Below are 18,390 nucleotides of genomic sequence, written 5' to 3' on the forward strand. Positions count from 1 at the left end.
CATGTTGGCATGAAGTAAAGAATAAATTGATTTTATCATTTTCTGCACCATGCCTCTCCTTTGAAGGGTACTTACCTAATAAGTGGCTCTCTCAAAAGAGATCCTAGATCAAAGAGGCCAACAGGATAATGCCTTGGAATAAGCCGGGGTCTTACCTCACTGTAAACTTCCTAAAATAGCCCAGTGTATACAAAGGCTTTTGAGGCTATCTAGAGAAGATGTCTAAAATGCAACAATACCCAGTAAATTAAGATGGATATCACAATGTCATCAGATGAGATAAAGTACAGAGGTCCCCTTAAAATCTTTACATAAGTATGAGAAATCACCTCAAAAAGTCTAAAACACGCACTTCAAATTACGTAACTTTTAACCAGCTCTCAAAACCCTTATTCATTCAGTGTTTAATACTAAATGGAACATATCAGTTAGCCTGCCTGTCTGCCTGTTAAATTACTATGCTAGTTTAAATCGTCTGAGCAAATGCACACAGATAGATTTTAAGTACGGTATCTCATGGCCTTCAATTCCTTTTAGCTACAGATATCAAATTCACCTGCCGCAAATTAAATAATTGAGCTTTGGTTACTGGAATGTAAGCTCATTAACCGGCATTAATAAAACCAAACATATAGAATGATGTTCTTAATACTATTTTGATAAAATCCCTTTAAGTAGAAGCAAGTGTAACAAAGACAAACCATTATGAAATGTTTTAGTAAGAGGTTTTAGATTTTTTTTAAGTAAAAGCATAATCTTATACACAAGGGAAGGAGAATATTATGTTCTCCTATGAAAATGTATGGCTGGGAACTGTTAGTTCCTTCCGGTGTGGGAATAATGACTGGCAGTTAGAATACAAAGCAATGAAGATGAAACTGGAAAAGGGCGTACTGGGGGGAAGAATGCTACGCAAGACAGAGTCAAAGTCTCTCCTTTGGGCTCAGTTCCTAAAACGGTTCTCAGACTATAGGGAGTGACATGGCATGTCCCTTTTTACCCCAAATAACCATGACGGTCCTTACCTATGGAAGCAGATTTCTAAGTGGGATTCCAAACTTCTTTGGTTCCACAAGAAGCTACTTTATTCATCTACCTATTCATTTATTTACTTATTTATTTGTTCATTCATTTCCTTCTCTCATTTTACTAAAATGCAAGCTTGATACTGACAGCCATTTTTGTTTTTCCACCTAGAACAGTACCTACCACATAGTCGGTGCTCAAGGAATATTTATAAATTTTTGAACTAATTCATCCTTTCATTTCTCAAATGCAGGATTTATAAAATATGGAAGTACAATCTAATTTTGTTAAATAATAGAGAGCATTTGTAAAGGTATATACCAAAATGCTATCAGCATCCATCTCTGCATGGTGGGATCGAGGTGGTTTTGTTTTTAAGTTTTGCTTCTCTGTTTCTTTTTTCTTTTTTTTCCTAAAATGCACACTTTTACCCCAACAAATATCTAAAAGGCTGGCTGTCCTGTGGATGGGGCTCAGGTGAAATCTATGTAGCTCTGAAACAAAAACCAAGACAAGTGGGAAGATTCCATGGAAAGCCATTTCAGTTCCATCTAAGGACAAATGAGCTACCTGCATGGCCGTGGAACACGAACCACCACCTTATGAGCCCGTGACTTCCAAAGGAAGTGGTCTTCACCAGGGCCTGATGAATTCCTTATTAGTCATTATGTGGACAGGAGTCTGGCTTACGTAGGCTGGATGGTTGGACCCAGCTGCTTCCCAATACTAAAACTCCGTGCCATTTGATTTTGCAACGAATTTAACATACACCACCTCTTATTTCAAAATCCCCTTTTATGTTTCAAAGCACTTTTACATATGCTGGTTTACATAATTTCAGTTCAGTATTAAAAAAAAAAAAATCCTGTCCCTATAACAATTCTATAGAGTAGGCAGGGCAAGTATTATTACCTCCACGTTACCAAAGAAAAAACTGAGGCAACCAGAGAGTGATCTCCTTTAACCTTATGGTTGAGTTACAAGACCACATCTTCTTTCTCTTGACTCAAGGCCCCGTCCGTCTTTCCTCTAACACCACAGAGCCTCTCCCTTGCTACCAGGGTTGGGAAACTGGGTAGACTTGCCTAAAGTTGCTTGCACAATGCCTGTCAGTTGAATGAAAACCAACAGCCCTTGGCACAGAGTGACAGCAGATACAGTGATACATCCAGCTGACTGCTCCCGCTAACTTACGCTGACTTGGTTAATGCCAAATAACCAATATGTCAACTCAGCTTAAAAATCAAGATTGACCAAACCATTTGGTTGACTTGAACAACTGAAGAGGCTGATAAAACTAATTGGGGTTCTCAGTCAATGTAATTGTCCTGCACCTGTGTCCCCATAGTCCTGGGAAGAAGCCCACCGGTAAGTGGGGCTTCTGGGCCAGTTAAATAGTGAATGAGGTCCATATTGCGCTTAATGAAGCAGGGCTTTGTTACTTTTACCAAAGGAATTAATAGGAATTTTGTATTTATTTTGCAGTGGCAGCAGATTAATAAGCACTTGGGCAATAACGTGGCAATTCACCAAAAGAGGTCTTAGTTAGGTGCTATCTGAAATCATGAAATTAAGTAGGAAAACATACACATGGAAAAAGTTTATATGTTTTAGAAAAATAAACCCAAATTTTAGATAAATGATACTCTTCACAAAGTATATTAAACAAATGACATATTTTCATTGGCTGATAGCGCCATTTACACACATATATCATTTTCTGTGTGCCAAGCCCTGCTCTGAGTGCCTCTCCTCACAACCACCCCACAAAAGTCATCATAGGAGGAAACTGGAGGGCCAGCGATGTTAAGGTCATTTTCCCCCAAGTCACACAGCCACCAAGTGGAAGCAAGAGGATTTCAACCCAGCTCTGATGACTCCCAAACCAGCATGCTTCACCATTACTTGTTCTCTCAAAACGTTGAAAGTATATGCTCTTTTTATAAACAGGAAATAATGAAAGTTTCCTTATAATGGCATAATAAATCACTCCAGGAGCTGTAGAGTTAACTTGGGAACAGCTGCAGAACAACGAGAGAAACGAGGCTGAACTTGACACATAACAACACACAAGGAGGCAGAAGCTGGATAAGTGAAAGAGAAAGAATAAAGGCTGATGGAATCAATGTACTGGTATTATTAATAAGTTATTGATCACATCGATAATGTCCAAATGCTTGAAATACTTTTCTTCCTAAGTACATAATATCCAATCTCCAGCATTCAATCTATTCATTGCTTCAACAAACAATTACTGAGCACCTACCATATGCAGGCACTGTTCTAGGCAGCATAATTACTGCAGTGACTCAGACAAAAGTTCTGGACTTGGTGGAGGTGACATAAGCTCCATGAGAAAATGAGGTAGTAGAAAGGGAGCCTGATTAGATTTTGGTTTTAATCCTGGCCAGATGTCCTTAAGCAAATTACTTGAAATCTCGCTGAGTCTCAGTTCCCTCACCTCTAAACTGAGGATAATAATATCTGTTTTTATTATATCATCTTTTATTAGGAAAAATGAGAGTTTATAAGTGGAAATAAAACTACTTATTCTTTGGTCTTGGAGAAACTGAGGTAGTTGACGAGGAATAAAAGTTTTGTCCTCGTTATTAAATCCTTCAAAATATTTCATTCCATATTTTCCATGATCTAAGCTTCCTGGGTTTAATGTTAACCATGTGTAAGACTTGCAGGGTCAGGATAAGGTTATTCTTCCATACCTAGCCACCAATTTCAAAGTCTATGTTACAGGCTTAAGATGCCATAATTCTGTACATTTCCCCTTACTGTGGAAGGAGGTTGGATTTAAATTATATTTTAGTGATTATTTCATTTTAAAACTTACAGAGGGAGATGCTGCTTCCTGCCTATTTTTTCAGAAACAGATCCACAGCAATTGATTACCTCTAAAATCTTTGAGTAATTACCTTTACTATGTTCTTCCATGGTGATATTGTTTCATTGTAAGAACGAAATAAAAGCTAGGTGAAGACAGGTGTGTCACAGGCCTACAGGAACGACCACTGCCCAACAAGCAGCCGTACCTTATTGATTAAATCAAAGACATTTGTTCCTGTCTCCCCCCAGCCCTTACCTAGGGGGTCAGGGGGATTTCCAAGCCTGTTTTTATCGGCCCAGCAAATCAGAGTCCTGCTTTCTAAACAAAGAGGTGCCAAACTTGAGACTCTATGAACGCCAACACAAGCCAAGCATTATACACAAGTGAAAAGAATATAATTAGCAAAGTTATAGTCACAATTAGGAAATATCTCCTCAGAAAAGTTTCCACTTAACTCTGAGCAGGACTTAAATTACCATTGTGCTTAACAAGGCCTCTGTCCCTTGGCCAACTCGGACCTTTTCGACAGATCTAAGAATATTAGTGCCGTCCACAAAACACAGAGGCACAAAACCTAATGTTGGATTCTTTTTTTTTAATAACAGATGTGAGACATGTGCAAATTGGGACATGGAAGCTATAATTCAAAAAAATAAGAAGTGTAGTCATGGAAATAACTAGTCAAGTGTTAGCTAAATTATTCTTTCTCCAAGCTTTCTTCCTCTTCTCTAGCCTTCCCTTTCTCATCCCTAAAGAGAAGTTAGAAAAGAGAGAGTAGGAAAGCAAAAATGGGTACTCACTTCATCTCCAGGATCTCCTCCAGCTGTTTTCTCCTCTCTATCCGGAGGTTGGCCAAGTGTGCTTCTTTTTCAGCCAGAGACTGCTGCGTGGAGGCAAGGCGAGCCTTGGTGGCATCCAGTTCCTGTCTGGTCTTCTCCAGTGCATTCATCAGTTCCTCTATCTGTAAAGCACGTGGAATGCAGTGTGTTATTTCTCCTTCATTCAAGCACAAGGCATTTCGTGCTAGCCTATGTTCTGACAATACACACAAAGGAATCAAAGCCATCCTTGAACTGGGCATTGTATCTTGGCATCCACTCTTTGTCACTAGTTAAAAATAAATATTTCAAACACAAGAAATGTCCAAATTTCTCAAGGTCCTCATTCAATTGGATTATCCACTAACTTTTATAGAAACTATTTAATATATTTATTAGAAGTGGAGGGTGAGTGGCTTGACCCAATTTCAACCTGTTTGGCAAAAATCTCAGATACTGCCTCACTTCAGTTAGCTGAAGGCAACACTCAAAACGCATTTTGCCCGGCACAATATACTTCTGTGTGTAGGCCCCAAAGTATTCTGACAGGAAGTTATTCTATGTGTTTCAAATTCATTCATGTTTTAACCTATCAAAGCCTTGTTTGGCAAAAGCGATTTGGTGTCCAAAGGGCCTCAGGGGTCTCCCTCTCACCTCACCTCCCTGTTTCACATTCAGGAAGCAAGGTTTGGCCAAAGGTAAACAGAATTCCAGCCACAAAAGGTTCAAGTTTGGTTTGCCCCTGAAGTTTGAGAGGGTTCTAAACTTGAAATAAATGACATGTAACTTTTATAGGGTGCTAATACACCACAGAAATAAGCCAGACTATCAAATATCCAGGGTTTTCAGCCAGGTCCCAAAAAATTGGACCAGGGAGCCCCAAGGCAAGGCCTTATCCTCCCCAAACCACTGGAGGCTTTTAAAAGCCAACACACAACAAAGAAGGCTGATGTTTATGGTTTTGTTCCAGAGACTTCCGTGGAGCAAGCTGGTGAAATGCCATCTCTTGCACAGATGCATGCTGCATCCACCCTGCTGATTTAAAACCACGGTTTCAGGAAGTTTCTAGGTTCCAGGGTTGATGTTTGGGTCACCCCTTCCAGCTGAACTTGGCAGAATGGGATCATCTATCACCAAAGTCAACAGACGCCCTTCAAAACGTGTCAATGATATGTTAAGTTCCAATTCATAAAGACTTTCTACACAATTTCTGCAGTTTTACATGGAATGTATTCAGAATAAGCATTATAGTTCATATCCAAGGTAAATTACAGGATTTTAAGATTCAGAAAACCCTCCATTTTGCCCTGATAGAAAGAGGAAACTTGATGGCCATGTAATGTAAATAAAAGCCAAAACCAAAAACAGTGTAAAAAGCAAGGAACATAAACGATAACCTATGAAAGTCACAGAATTACACATGTTTAATTGTAGGATAAATAGCATTATTCTTTAACTTCAGAAATATACAAAATTTAAAAATTAAAAAGCAATTAAACTTTTTAGTTTCTCATATAAGTTCATAGAATATCATAAATATAACTAGAAGCGATACTTGATGAGGCTGAAGCAGAGGTGGTTTTTCATTTTCTTTTATTTTGTCTTCTTTTTTCCCCTATTGTTGATATACTCAATAGCAGTGTTTAAAAAAAAATATCAGTATTACGGGCATTCCAAGTGCCAACTCAGATACAGTTTGCCTGACCCTCCATATGGGATGGCCTGTGCACTCATGACCCCGTTTCCTTCCATAAATTGTTCTTTATCCCAAATGTACTATTTATCTCAGAGAAGAGGGAGAGTGTCGAGGATTCTCACCTGCTGAATCTTTCTCATTAACTGAACTGACCTGCTTGCAATCTACAGACACAGTATGCTACTCAGCTGGGTTTCCAAGTTCTTAGTTCACCTGCCACCTGACTGCTTAGGGCAGGCACTAACTAGTTTTATATTAACCCAACTTTAACAATTACACCTTAGAGTAATGACTTGCAGGCTGCCCTGGTCATTTCAGCAATAATCACATGGAGAAAACCTGGACATCTGAGAGACGTAATCCAGACTTTTCTGACTGCTGGAGATGCTTTTGGCTTCCAACGTCAATAATTCTTAGTTTGAGGTGAGGCTGCTATTTTCAACACCTTGGAAGCAGAGTCTCAAAATAGCTTCCCAGGCCAAGGCCTTTCACTCCTCCTAATTCACCTGACCACTGAGGACTGCACACTGGACCACCTGGGGCACTGGCCTCAGACACACTGTTCTAGTCTTCGCACAGCCACTGTTTCTACCTGTAACTTTGTGCAAATAAGCACTTGATTCTTGCGTCTCAGTTTCCCAGATGATGCCCATGGTACCTCCTGTGTTAAATGTTCTAGAGTTCTGCAAACTGTTTCCTTTGCTACCCAAACAGGAGCATTAAAAAGCAAGAAATGTTTTCCCTGCTGTGGTAGTCATTAGGGTGTTTCACAATATTCTAGTTCTCCCCCTTACAGGCACATGGTAGGACAACACCTCCGCTCTCCCTTTAAGTTGGGTGAGGGTTTGGCCAAGAAGATCATTGTCATTTCCAGGTAGAAGCATTTAAGTACTAGCAGTCAACCCCAACCTTCCCTTTTCCCTGCCATGATGAGCACAGAAGCATGTTTCAGACGATGTCTCCTTCAGCCTGAGTCCCTGAGTGACCACAATGAAGCCCAAGGCCAACCCACATCACATAAGCAAGGTACGCACCGTTGTTGTACTACACCAAGAGACAAGGGGCCGTTACCCCCAGCTTGACTTGGGCTGTCTTGACTGATGAATTGTCACACTTCTTACCAAGTGCTCTATAACACCTGCCTCCATCTCCCCCCCACCAATCCCCTCTCATCAAGAGGAAGTGCTTCTTATTCTTGCTATCCCATGGAAACTCTACCTTTGCAGGCCACTGGTACCTTCCTTCTTGCCATATGTCTTTTCTTAATGTGTAGTCTGCACAGCTAAACAGTTCCCCAACTTCTTCCCCTCATTTGAAGTAATATTTTAGCTGGCCATGTATATGAAACTTGTGCCTTAGAAACTACCAGATTTGAATCATGTCTCCATCACTCACTGTATGACTGACACAAGTTCCTTCAACTCTTTTAGCTTCAGTTTCTTTATCTGGAAACAGGAAATTATGTTGCTTATTCTATTAGATGTTTATGGATAGTAAGTGAGATGATGTAACCTATACATCATTTATTCTAATTGATATCAATAAAATAACACTTTTTCTTATAATAAGGTACACTCGTACAGAATCTAAAAGATACAGATATGAAAATTTTAAATGTTTCTTTTTATTTAGGTTAAATGACATTCTTTTTCGCTAAGATCACCCAAAATCCCACCACATGGAGATAAACACTCTAAACGGTTTGTTTTAATTTCCCCATCTCTCTCTATTTGTGTGTATGTATAATTGAGATGCTATATATAATTTTCTAAATAGTTTTCAATAAATGTATCATTAGAAAGTTCTCCTTCTCATTAAATAGTCTCTCTGAAACATGGTTTAATGGGTGAGTGGGGATGTATCCATTCCCCGTTTTCCTAAAAGCCAACCCTTCCCTTGGGCTCTCGGAAGCTCTCCTAAATTGGTAATCTATCTCCCCTGTTTCTTTTGCAAATTCTTCACCTTCCTGCAGTCCATAACTAGACCTTTCCCCTTATGACTCTGTCCCAGAGACATTTTCCTCATCCATGTGGCTCCTCAGGAGGAGGATTGAGATTTGTCTCCACAGCTCTCAACTCTGATACTTTTCCAACCTTTGTCTCCTTTTATTCACTTAACATCTTTCACATATACTGAACCACCCACTGATGACTTCCGTTTGGATGTCATAATATCACTTTAAATTCACAGTGATCCACGCACACATATCTAAACCCAAATCCCTACCACCCATCCCAGCCCTCCCAACCTGCCACTCCCTAACACATTGGTAGCCCTGACCTTTTCTCAGTCACTCATGTTTAAGATCTCAGAACCACATTTGTCTCTTCCCTCTTTTATTTTCTATTCATCATCAAGTCTTATAGCTCTGTTTTGGAAATACTTCTTGGACCCATCATCGCTTTCTACCATTATTTTTGATGCTTCAAGCTTGGATCCCTTCCCCTCCCACATTTCTGATAGGATTGAAAATAAGTGGGCGTGTTTGTGTGTATTCCTAGCCTTTGTCTCTACCCCTACCATAAATAAGGACATGGCTTTGCCTGATCAGCTTCTCCCCTACCAGAGTTATCTCTCAGCCAGTTCTGTGCCTGGATTTTAGGAAATGGGTAGCAGAGTGAACTTGTAAAACTGAGTGCAAAGGTATAATACTTTTAAGGGCAGGCTACAATGATTTATATAATAAAAAAGAAGGAGATACAAGTGAGAAAAGAAAGAGGAATAATGAGCCTGGAGATGGGGGACACAGAGGTTTTGTTTTGTTTTAAGGGCAGAATAAGATAATTGAGAAGGAAGAGAAAAAGGGAAGGGGAAAAAAGTTGCTAGGAGTTATTCCTGGGGTCCCTTCAATGTTTTCTGAAGATACAAATTGAAGGTTAGACTTCCCTTTTGATTTTTTTCAGCTGTTTTGACTGTGTGTCTCAATGTGACTTTGAACTGGGCCCTGTGAATTTGGGATTCGAAGATGTCTCACAGGATTTACTGTTACAACTCATCTCCCTACTGTCAGGAAAATATGCCTAAACCATCAATATTTTGTCAAAAATATCACTGGCCTGGTTCCAGCATCTCAAGGGGCTCCTGAGATGCCCAAAGTAGTTGTCTTCAGACTGTGTTCCCTAGTGCACCAGGGGTTCCAAAAAGGCATCTGGGAGCTGATAAACAGATCAGTGGAGGGGGAGGAGTGTGAATCAGCAGAGATCTTCGTCCACTATCTCACATTCAAAGGGAGCTGTTCTACTTTGTTTTATAGATAGCATTCCACTTAAGATTTAATTTGAATTTTTAAAATTTTAAGTATTTTGAAATACTGAGAATGGTTAAAATCATGGATTATGAAACCAGACTGTACTAATAATACCCGCTTTACCACTTTTTAATTATAGAGCCTTGGGAAAGTGTCTGAGTTTCCTCATCTATAACAATGGTATGTCTCATAAGCGTTACTGGAAGTATTAAATGAAGCAATGAAAGTAAAGCTCTTAGTGCAGGGACTGGCAAATATGAAAACACCTAGTACATTCTTAACATAAGAGATAAGCACAGCATAGTGGTTACAAACAGAACTTAGGAGCTAGCCTACCACTAACTATCTGTGTCCTTCTGAGTCAGTTATAAAAGTTTTCTGAGCCCAGGTTTCTTCCTTGTGATGTGGGAACTTAGCTCAAAGGGGTTTTGTGAAGATTCAATGGGTTAACGTGCGTGATGCCCTAAGAATAATGCCACGTACTTGCTGCCACAGAAGTGTCAGATCTTGTTAATAAAGTGCCAGTAAGTATTCAACCCATTGTATGTTTGCTTATTACTGAATTCAAGATTTTGTGCTTGGTGTCACCTACCGTCAACCACACACACACATGTACACACACCCCTGGACTGCCCTATACCAACCCCTCCAATTACTGAAATCGCCTCTCCTTTAAGGCTCTGCCACAGGGCCCTGGCCTCCTTCACAGGTACAGTGATTAAATCTGGAGCTCTGAAAACAGGCAGACCTGATTCAAGTTTTGGCTCCACCAACAGGATCTCTGTGACCTTAGGACAATATTAACCCAATGCTTCCTAAACTCTGTTGCACCTTTGAATCCTTTAGAAAGATTTTTAAAATCCTGATGCCATGGTAACACTCCTACCAACTAAATTAAAATGTTTGAGGGTAGGAGTCAGGCATCAGTATTTAAAGATGCAGATGATTCCAAAGTGATGCCAAAGTGCAACCTTGTCTGGGAACCCTGGACATTGCTGACCTTTCTCTTAGCCTGAAGGTCCTCCTCTATCAAATAGGGAGGAGACAGAAGCTACCACACAGGATTGGCATGAGTATAAAGGGAGATAATACCCATAAAGCATCCAACCCTCTCTGCTAGAAACGCTGGAAGTGTCCAGTGCGTGACAGTTACCACTGTCCCTACTATGGGTTCCTGGCCACATTATTTTCACCCAACCCAAGTGCCTTCAGTTCTTACCGTCTGCACCTGACTTTCTCCCACCTAATTAAACACCACTTCACATTTCTGCACAACTATTTCATGTGTGTGCTTAGTTGCTACAACTGGATTGTAATCCCCAGAGGGCAAGGACCACATCTCCGTTCTCTTTGTGGAAGGCCCTTCAGCCCCGACACAGAACCAGTGTCCACACTCAATAAATACCTGAGGAATGAGAGGAAGGGGAATGCAAAGATGTGATTCTGAAACACCTTCCTTTGACCCACTTAGTGCAATGATGGATGAACTGTAAGTGCAAACTTGATACTTTCCTACCCCGTAAATCAGTGGTCCCCTTGCCATCTTCACCAAATGCCCTTCAAGTTCTTGCTCTCTGTTTGCCTCAAGCACCTTCTCTTTGCTATGCAGACAAGAGGGCTCAGTTACTCAGCTCCTGAATGGATGGAACCCCTATGCTCAGTGCCACCCCATCAGCCACCAAGAGCACCCAGGAACCCGTGAGTTTCGAGGCGGCACAATAAAAATGTCCCAGGCTTTGAGCTGGGGTAGAAGCAAGCAGCTTTTAATCCTGCTCTGCATTCTACCCGCTTTGCCCGGGACCTGGGAGACGTGCAGTCCTTCCATCATTCCACCACTTCGTCTCACTGGGTGTCTCCCACGTGCCAGGCCTTCTGCTAGACGCAGGCAACAGGCTCAACCTCAGAAGCTGTCTGGTTTGGCAGGCAAGCTTGAATCAAACAACTTTTAATTACAATAGTGATTTAAAAAAAAAAAAAAAACTGTTAAAGGAAAGGACTGAGTGATGAGCAAGAGTTAAACAAAAGCCAGTCTTGCCCTAGGCCTCACAGCCCACCTCCCTAAGGCAGGTAAGTGGGAGCGGCCTGCTGAAGAGGAGGGAAAAAACATGTGCTAGGGGGCCCAGGCTGGGGGCCATGTGGTTCTGTTCATTAGGGAATTGCTACTTGAAGAATCACAATGATTATGAGCCAATAAACACTTTTGAGAAGTGCAGCAGGAAAGCAACCCATGTGTCTCTATTCAACACAGCATTTGCTTATTTTGGAAGCACATCTATTAATAATTCACCCAACAATAATATTTCCTGGGGGTAAAAAAGTTTTAGAAAGGCTGTTTTATTCCTAAAAGGCCATCCTTGATGAAAAGAGATTCACAGCAACCTCAGAAATCTTCTATAATACTTAACATGTTCCACTTAAAAGAATTTCCTAAAAGGTCCCCAAATATGGTAAGACTGGAATTCTGATCCTGTATCTAGAAAACTAAGATTGCATTTGAAAATATATATTGGTTTGGTGTTACATATCTAGAACATAGTAATTAAAGGTTTCTTCAAGCTAGATGACTACTTGGTCTCACCAATTAAACTAAACAAAACAAAAACCCCTAAGTAATTGTGTGTCGTTTCTGATTTTATTAGTCATTCTATGTGGCAGATTATAAAAACTCTCTTATAAAATGGTTAAGGTACAAGGACTATTCAGATGTATTTGAATAATTCTTAACTCTGTACACTTTAAGAAAAATGAAGCTATCAAACGAATTTCTAAAGAGTCTAATGCTTACACCCAGCTCTGGAGAAACCGTCAGAACTTTTAAAGTGAATAGTGGAGCTTTAAAACAATAAAATAAAAAACCTGTTTAAGACCTTAAATCATTAACATGTGTCGACTTAAACTTACACACACATTTGTGTTGTTTAACTAAATATCTGAAAACCAGCTTCTCTCTCAGTTATCTGCCAAGAGCCCCACTCCCTGTTCTGTGTGTCTCTTCCTGACACGTGGCAACATCCAGTGCTTTTCAAGAGGCTCACTTGGCAAGAGCTGATCTTCAAATATTTTGATAAAACAATTTGTTTCTTAAATTATATGTCAGTATTGAGTTAGTATCTATTTTGTGTTAATGATGTGGAATTTTAAAACAGCTTTTAAAACCATATGTTAAAAAATACACAGGCTCTTCTGCCTTTCTCCTTACCATCCATCCTAGTTTTCTGTCTTCACTACATCCTGAGTGCAAGAAGATGGTAGTTTTCAGTCTGCACCAGAACACAGAGCCAAGGAAATCCCCGTATCCCAGGTTACAGCAAAACTGGAATGTGAATTGGTCCTGTGGGAATAGCTGGGACTTGGTCCAGCTCTGCTCTGGGCACAGAGAAGGTCACACTAAGATCAGAAGGTAAAGATAAACGCTGAAACCCTCCCTCCTCAACAGCAACAACTTCTTAGACAGTGATGCTGTGGGCCGAAGGATCTGTTAAAACAAGGACTACTAATCTTATTTTTCCAATTACTCTTATCTGACATTTCTATCTCCACCTCCCTCCCACCTCCCCACTGCTGCCTTAGAGTGACACCTTTTGGAAAAGGTTGAAACTGAAAATCCCCAGATTGCTTTCTGCCTGGACCTGGCTACCCTTAAGATTGTGTTTGGGATTTGTTTTCTCCTCACTGAAGTTTAAACTTCTGGGAGCTTTGCTTAAACGTGTCACCTCTGATCCTTCAGCTGCAAACAAATACCCACATCAAGTGAGGGTGTTTGGGCTTGAGCTCTTCGATTCTGACTACAATTTAAACTTCCCCTTTCCCCCCTACTCCCCCAAGGCTTATTGACAAAATTTCACATCACAATAAAGGATGGATGGAGAAGAAATGTGTAAAATACATACATTCTGACTGAACAGAGTCCGTGTTGGAGTACAGATGAGTAACAGTTTCTCCAGAAGGCCCTTGAGCACTCTTCATTCCAGATCGGGTTTGGCTCAGTGGAACCTCCCTGAGAAAAAGGCCGTGAATATACACTTCTGTGTATGTCTGGTGTAGATACTTACTGAGCAACTGGGAGGCATTTTTACTTTATGTGTGCACAGTTCTGCAGCACAGCAAAGAGCTGGTTTTTTCCCTAACAGAGTCTCACATTCTTGAGAAGCAGTACAGAGAGTGGCTAACTGTGCGGACTCTGAAGCCAGAGGGCTTAGGTCCCAAACAAGATCCAGCCACGCGCTGACCCTGAAAAATGTACTTGAGCTCTATGTACATCAGTTTCTTTCTCTGTAAAATGTGGATAACAGCTGCACCTCCCAGAGTCCTTATGAAGAATACCTGACTTACAATAGTTACATGCTTGGCGCACAGAAAGTACACAGTAACCTGTAATCATCAACAGTGATGTTAGTTTGAACACTAGCTCTTACTTTTCAGCCTATGAGAGGATGAGTAAGCAAGAGAAAGTGCTGAATTTCCATTTTCTTACATTTTCAGAAAGACAACACTTTTCATCTTCAATAGAACGGCGAAATATTTTACTAAGAAATCTATTTATAACAAATCAAATTAATCACCCACAAAATATGCTAAATTCCAAACACAATTATAAAGGAACTCATGAAGATATCAGAGCAGCATGGTCCCATAAAACTTCCTGCAATGATGACAAGGTCCTAATTTGCACTTTCCCATATACATGCCACTGCTACATGTGGCTATAGAGCATTGGAAATATGACTGGTACCACTGAGGAACTGAATTTTTAATGTTATATAATCTTAATTAATTAAAATTAAAATTTAAATATCCATATGTCTATTGGCTACTGTATTGGAAAGAGCCAGAGCATCAAAATTTTATAACTTTTACTGTCCAACGGTGATGTTTAGATATTATTTCAATTTTTGTGGAAAGTGTTTCTTTTTTGAACATATGAGAAAAACTTTTTAAATTCCTTTACATTCAGTGTATCTCATGAATTAGCATTTGATCCAGTGATTTCACTTTAGGAATTTATTCTAAGGATATAATAAGGGATGTGTCCAGAGAAATTTATTCCAAGGATATAATAAACATATTCATCAGAGTGTTGTTTATAAACATCAATAAAAATTATGCATGTGTGTATATACATATTATATGTATAGATATACACACAAACATATATATAAACACAAGTACATACATATACAAACATACACATATGTACCCTCACCTTTCAAAGAAATTAGTTAAATAAATTACGGTGTGTGTGTGTGTGTGTGTGTAAGTGTTGCAAAGAAAGTGGATAGTAAATTGCAGGCATCCAATTGTTGAGATGTTGGTCAGACATTAAACACTAAGTAGAAAGATTTAATGGAAAAGAAAGATGTTCACGAAATCCTAACTGAGAAAAGCAGGTTCGTAAATGATAAATACAATCCAATCCCAACTATATGTAGGTTTCTAAATGAATATTCATAGAAAAAAAGATTAGAAGGAAAGGCATCAAAATATGCATAACAGGTTTGTTTCTAAGCTTAGAGATTTCAGGTAATCTATTATATTCTTCTTTGTACTTGTTGATGTAAATATGAATCACTAATGTAAAATAGAGTAAGTTTTAAAAATTGCAACCATAGCTATGAAACAGAAACAGACTCACAGACATAGAAAACAAACTTGCGGTTGCCAAGGGGGAGGGGAGGTGGGAGAGGGAAGTATTGGGAGTTTGGGATTAGCAGATGCAAACTATTATATATAGGATGGATAAACAACAAGGCCCTACTGCATAGCACAGGGAACTATATTCAATATCCTGTGATAAACCATAATGGAAAAGAATATGAAAAAGAATATATATATGTATAACTGAGTCACTTTGCAGTACAGCAGAAATTAGCATAACATTGTAAATCAACTATACTTCAATGAAATTTGAAAAAATTTTTTTTACAGTTGCAACAAAGGAAGGTCTGCATAGAAAGTACTTCTGCTCCCATGGAAAAATTAGTTGCTGGTAGACCATGGCCTCCAAAGGATAGTAATAAAGCAGACACCCAGAGCAGGGTGGGGGCCCTCTGGTGGCAGTTATGGTGGCAACTACTGTCAGCCAAAATAACCTTAAGACAGGCCACACTTTGTAGCATGGTTTCTTTGCCCCTGACAGTCACTTAGATTTATGCTGATTATAATCCGGGTTCACCAGGGAGTGCCTGAGTGTTAGTGACTCCACAGCTGTCAACAGCCATTCCTGCCACCTCCACCCGGCCCCGCAATGTGTTTGAATGTTGCTGCATTCATTTCAACTTGTTCCCTAATGAAGTTCCTATGCATTTTAAAGTCCAGTATGGTGGCTTGCTTGTTTGTTTTGTGCTTGTTTAGCATTTTCTAATTTTATTATTGTTATTATTGTTTTGATTCTGCAGCACTCAAAATACCTTGGCAGGCCCTGCAAAATCAGAACCATTTGTCCATGCCACTTGACCACTTCTATTAGCAAGGTTTATTCATTCCCATTCAACAAATCAGGGCAGTGTTTCCAAATAGACCTTCTTTCTTGTGATGTAAGGATAAGCTGAGGCAATTCCAAGGAGGAAAAATGAAAAAAAAGGAGGCTTCTTTTACTCCAAATTCTCCTGCTGGCTTAGCTCTGCAGGAGATACCTGTTGATGATGGCAAATTTCAATCAGGCCAAATGAGGCCTGCCTCCAAGCCCTTTCCTGATCCCCTCAGAATCCTTGCACCGCAGTTCCATCTACCTTGAGCAATAGGTAGTGGCCTCCCTGTATGTCGAATGCGTCCTTGAATGGGTTCACTGGGGCATCTTTGCAAACACACAGTAGATTGTCAACAGATGATTGTGGGTGGGATGCAGGGAGGGAGAAAAGAAAAGAAGCCATACTCTAGAGAGGTAATCATTATGTCTGATTTAAATAATGTGGTTTCCTAAATCCCATTTGATCCTCACTTACTCCCAAAGGAGCATACCACTTAACCGATGGATAACTCAAACTCAAAAAGGGTAAAGGATTGACCCAAGAATTGCAGATGGCTTACTCTTTACCAGGATTTGAACCTGATTGTTGAGTACAAATATAAGGGGACAATTGTTAGAGGGAACTACATATACTGAGAGGATCTGGGAGGAAACTCTGGGCCACGAGACCCTCAACAGCAAGGAAAGACCATGGCTCATTCTCCTCAGTATGCCCAGGCCTGAACACAACATCTAACATACAACAACTGTGTGCCCTATGTTCTATTTTAAAAGATATAAAATTGCATCTCAAAATGTATATCCCAAATATAGTGAAATTTCATTAACTTGATAAAAGAGAATTTACTGAAAAATCTATAGCTACCTGTTGTGAAAGACTGCTTTCTCTCTAAGATCAGAAGCAAGGCAAGGATACCTGCTTTCACCCCTCTTATTCAGCATAATATGTGAAGTTCTAGATGCTGCAATAAGGCAAGAAAATAAATAAAAGGTGCAAAAATTTCAAAGGAAGTAATAAAACTGCCCCTGTTTGCAGATGAAATAACTGTTTATGTAGAAAATCCTAAGAAATCTACAAAAAACATCTAGAAGTAATAAATGTGTTCAGCAAGGTTGCAGGATACAAGATCAACACACGAAAGTCAACTGCATTTCTATAAGTTAACAATGAACATGAGGAAACCAAAATGAAAAACTAAATACCATTTACAATCACTCCAAAAAAATGAAACATTTAAGTATAAACTTAAAACATGGATGGAATCTGTACATGGAAATTTACAAAATTCTGATAAAAGAAATCAAAGAAGATTTAAATAAATGGAGAGATAGGAAGTATTCATGGATGAAAAGACTAAACATAGTAAAGATGTCAATATTTCCCAGATTGATCTATAGGTTTAATGTAATTTCTATCTAAATCTCAGCAAGTGTTTTATAGATATAGTCAAGCTTATTCTAAAATTTATATGGAAGGACACAGGTCCTATAATAGCTGAAACAATCCTGACAAAGAAGAATAAAATGGAAGGAGTCACTCTACCCAATATTAAGGCCCACTGTATAGTTAGAGTAACCAAGAGAATGTGATATTGGCAGAGGGACAGCCACATAGATCAGTAGAACAGAACTGAGAACACAGAAATAGATATACTGTGATAATATTATATCTAAGAGATAAATGTTCAAGCGATGTTTGACAAAAGAGCAAAAAATTCAATGGAGCAAAGATAGCCTTTTCAACAAATGGTGCTGAGCAACTGGACATCCATAGACGAAAAAAAGAAAAGAACATTGACCTAAACTTTATACCTTGTACAAAAACAAACTGGATCATGAACTTAAATGTAAAACATAAAACTATAAACCATTTAGAAAAAAAATTGGAAAAAATCTTCTGACTCTAAGGCTACGCAATGCGTTCTTAGAATTGACACCAAAAATCACAAACCATAAAGGTAAAGATTAGTAAACTGGACCTCATCAAAATTGAAAAATATTTGCTCTGTGAAAGACCTTGTTAAGTTGATAATAAGACAAGCTATAGACTGGGAGAAGATATTTGCAAAACACATATCTGACAAATAACCGGAACTCCCAAAATTCCACAGTAAAATTTCCAATACAATTAGAAAACAGACATAAAGCATGAGCAGACATTTTGCTGAAGAGGACATACAGACAGCAAAAAAGCACATGGAAAAATGTTCCATGTCTTTAGCCATTGGAGAACAACAAATTAAAACCACAATGAAACATCACTATACACCTATCCGAATGGCTAAAATAAAAACTAAT

The 18,390-nt window shown here is 39.3% G+C and overlaps 1 protein-coding gene across 4 annotated transcripts in view; it reads right to left on the minus strand.

Moving 5' to 3' along the window:
- ERC2 (ELKS/RAB6-interacting/CAST family member 2) overlaps positions 1-18,390 on the minus strand; it is a 954,807-nt gene that overhangs the window by 391,604 nt on the left and 544,813 nt on the right. For all 4 annotated transcript variants that reach the window (XM_082414434.1, XM_082414435.1, XM_082414436.1 and 1 more), the window contains one exon: positions 4,666-4,826. In XM_082414434.1, the coding sequence (XP_082270560.1) occupies positions 4,666-4,826 (161 nt within the window). The remainder of the gene's footprint in view (positions 1-4,665; positions 4,827-18,390) is intronic.

This window comes from Balaenoptera physalus (genome assembly GCF_965194825.1).
Source record: "Balaenoptera physalus genome assembly, chromosome: 11".
Classification (NCBI taxonomy): domain Eukaryota; kingdom Metazoa; phylum Chordata; class Mammalia; order Artiodactyla; family Balaenopteridae; genus Balaenoptera; species Balaenoptera physalus.